The 2,251-nt window shown below is 45.2% G+C and overlaps 1 protein-coding gene across 1 annotated transcript; it reads right to left on the reverse strand.

Moving 5' to 3' along the window:
- Window positions 1-680: 680 nt before the first annotated feature.
- Window positions 681-1,980, reverse strand: PPTG_11657 (hypothetical protein; the record flags this gene model as incomplete). Its single annotated transcript, XM_008907784.1, has 1 exon — window positions 681-1,980. The coding sequence occupies one exon, from the start codon at window positions 1,978-1,980 to the stop codon at window positions 757-759; it is 1,224 nt and encodes a 407-aa protein (XP_008906032.1). The 3' UTR covers window positions 681-756.
- Window positions 1,981-2,251: the final 271 nt, after the last annotated feature.

Genomic DNA, 2,251 nt, shown 5'->3' on the forward strand with positions numbered 1-2,251 from the left:
AGGCATTTTGCCTCCTTTAACATGGATACATCGTTGTACGTGTTGGACTTTACGTTTTGAACATATTTTGAAATTAGTTTAAAAAAAACAAAAATCGAATTCCGTAGTGAAAAAATTATAGTATTCTGATCGAATTTGATGTCTGGTATTGTGAGTTCTATTCAAAGTTTCCATGGGTGCCCAGCGTATACAGTACCGTATACTGACCTGTTTAAGTACGAAATACGATCATGACCTGTGGATCTATTTATGACTTGGATTTGTATGAAAGCGATTATCCTCCCACTCCTCAAACAGACCCAAAATCGGCAAATTTGGACGGAATTCACAATATCATTATTTCAAGAACCAGACCTCGAGTCAGCAACTCTGGATTGAAATCCACAGTTGCCTTAAAACCCAGAAAATTTAAGTTTTGTCGCGATCCCAAATCTACAATGTTGTATACCATCCCATCCAGAAACTTGCTCCGTGCCGTATGGTACTTATAAAGTAATATGATTTGTTGCAACGTATCTAAATAATATCTTCTCTCTCTCTTCCTACAAAAATAAGTTATGACCACAAACGTGGGGGAACTTAAAGTTTTGTCTCAGTGTGCTCTAGCCTCATGTACTACATAAATGTAGTACCTAGAGTGCGTGATTCTAAATTACAGTATATGCCATACTTACAGTAGGATGAAGGGGAAATGTATTAACATCAAAAGCTGGATGTTGCATTATAGTGAGGTAGTACAATTTCTTAATGCCGCTGTTAATCTCCTGCTTCGACCAGTTTCGAGGCCATCATCCATTGAGACCAGCGACAAGCGAACTGAGCCCAGTATATAAAAAGATTTCGAGCATGCAGTTCGTCTTCACAGCTAGCCCACGTGTCACAGTGGACATCGATTGTGGCGTCGTCAACCTCTGTGAACTTGATACGCGCACCTCCTTCGTTGACCCACTTGACGTCTGGATGTGGTTCTTCAGCAGCTCGGTTGCGTACATTCTCCTTCGAGTCAGCCAGCACGAGAGAGCTTGTGAATGAACGTTTACCATTGCCTTCAACCTGCAGCTGCCGTCTGGCAAACTGGAAGTAGCGGGTGTTGACTGGACCAGGAATGTTGCACACCAGCACATGAGCGTCCACTGCAAACGACTGCAGCACTTGAATACTGACACCAGATCGCTGGCTGTAACTCCAGTTCGGTGGCGTGAACGCAAGCGGCCACAGGTGCAATTTGGACGAGGAAACAGCAGCATCGGCATCATCGAACGAGCAACAAATTCGAGCAGACAGCTGAACGCGGCCAACTAGAGAGTTGTCTAGTCTCCTCATCAGTGGAGCGTGATACACCGTCCAGCCGAACAAATGCCCAGCAACCGATGACTTGGAGTAAAACTGATTATCACAGTTTTGCATGACATTGTTGAATTCGGCTTCGGAGAACGGGTGGAAGTGGAAAGTCGGTTCTCCATTCGGAAACTTGACACGCCAGCCATCGTCGTCGTGAGGTGTAGGGCCCCAAAGCGACGATTTACTTGCTGGATAAACGTTTGCAAAGCTGGTGTCGCTGTCTTTTGTCGCGTCCGCGAATACCCGAATAGTTTGAGCTTGAACTAGAGACTGAAAGCGCTCTTGTCGATGTATCTCTTTCATCAGTTCCACGTTCTCCGTACGTAGAGAATCCCACTCGAGAGCAAGGCAATGTACTGCATAACACAGTTCACTAGAAGAGCTATCCTCACAGTTCATAGTCGCCAGGCATTTCTTCACTTCGGCTTCGAGTTGTTGCTGTTCATCTCGCAGCTGTAGAAGCTTGTTTTTCTTCAAACCACGCAGACGCGACATATACTCGCAGCGCTGCTTTCGTGTCATCGCCGCCTTGATCTGCTTAGACCATTCTTTTGTGGTCGAGTCGGCCCAGTGATGAAGCTGCACCCAAGTCTTTTCATCCCGAGAATGAGGAGCGTCGGCGCTGACGACTGAGTCCATAACCGATTTTCGTTAGGTTATTCACGTCGATCGTGATTGAGAGTGAGAAACTTGTTAGCAAGGCCTTGAAGGGTATAGTCACCGGTACCATGTGCCGACGTGTACAGCATCTGTTGCCCACAATCATGAAGTTTTAATAACGCCACGATTGATTACAGGAGCTGCTCCGTGAGTAATGACAACTGGGCATTCCCAATTGCTTGTAGCATTATTAATAGCACTTATCCAGATACTTATAGTAAAATGCCAAACAAATCTTATCCGCTCTTTT

Source organism: Phytophthora parasitica (assembly GCF_000247585.1).
Source record: "Phytophthora parasitica INRA-310 unplaced genomic scaffold supercont2.27, whole genome shotgun sequence".
NCBI classification, from domain to species: domain Eukaryota; phylum Oomycota; class Peronosporomycetes; order Peronosporales; family Peronosporaceae; genus Phytophthora; species Phytophthora nicotianae.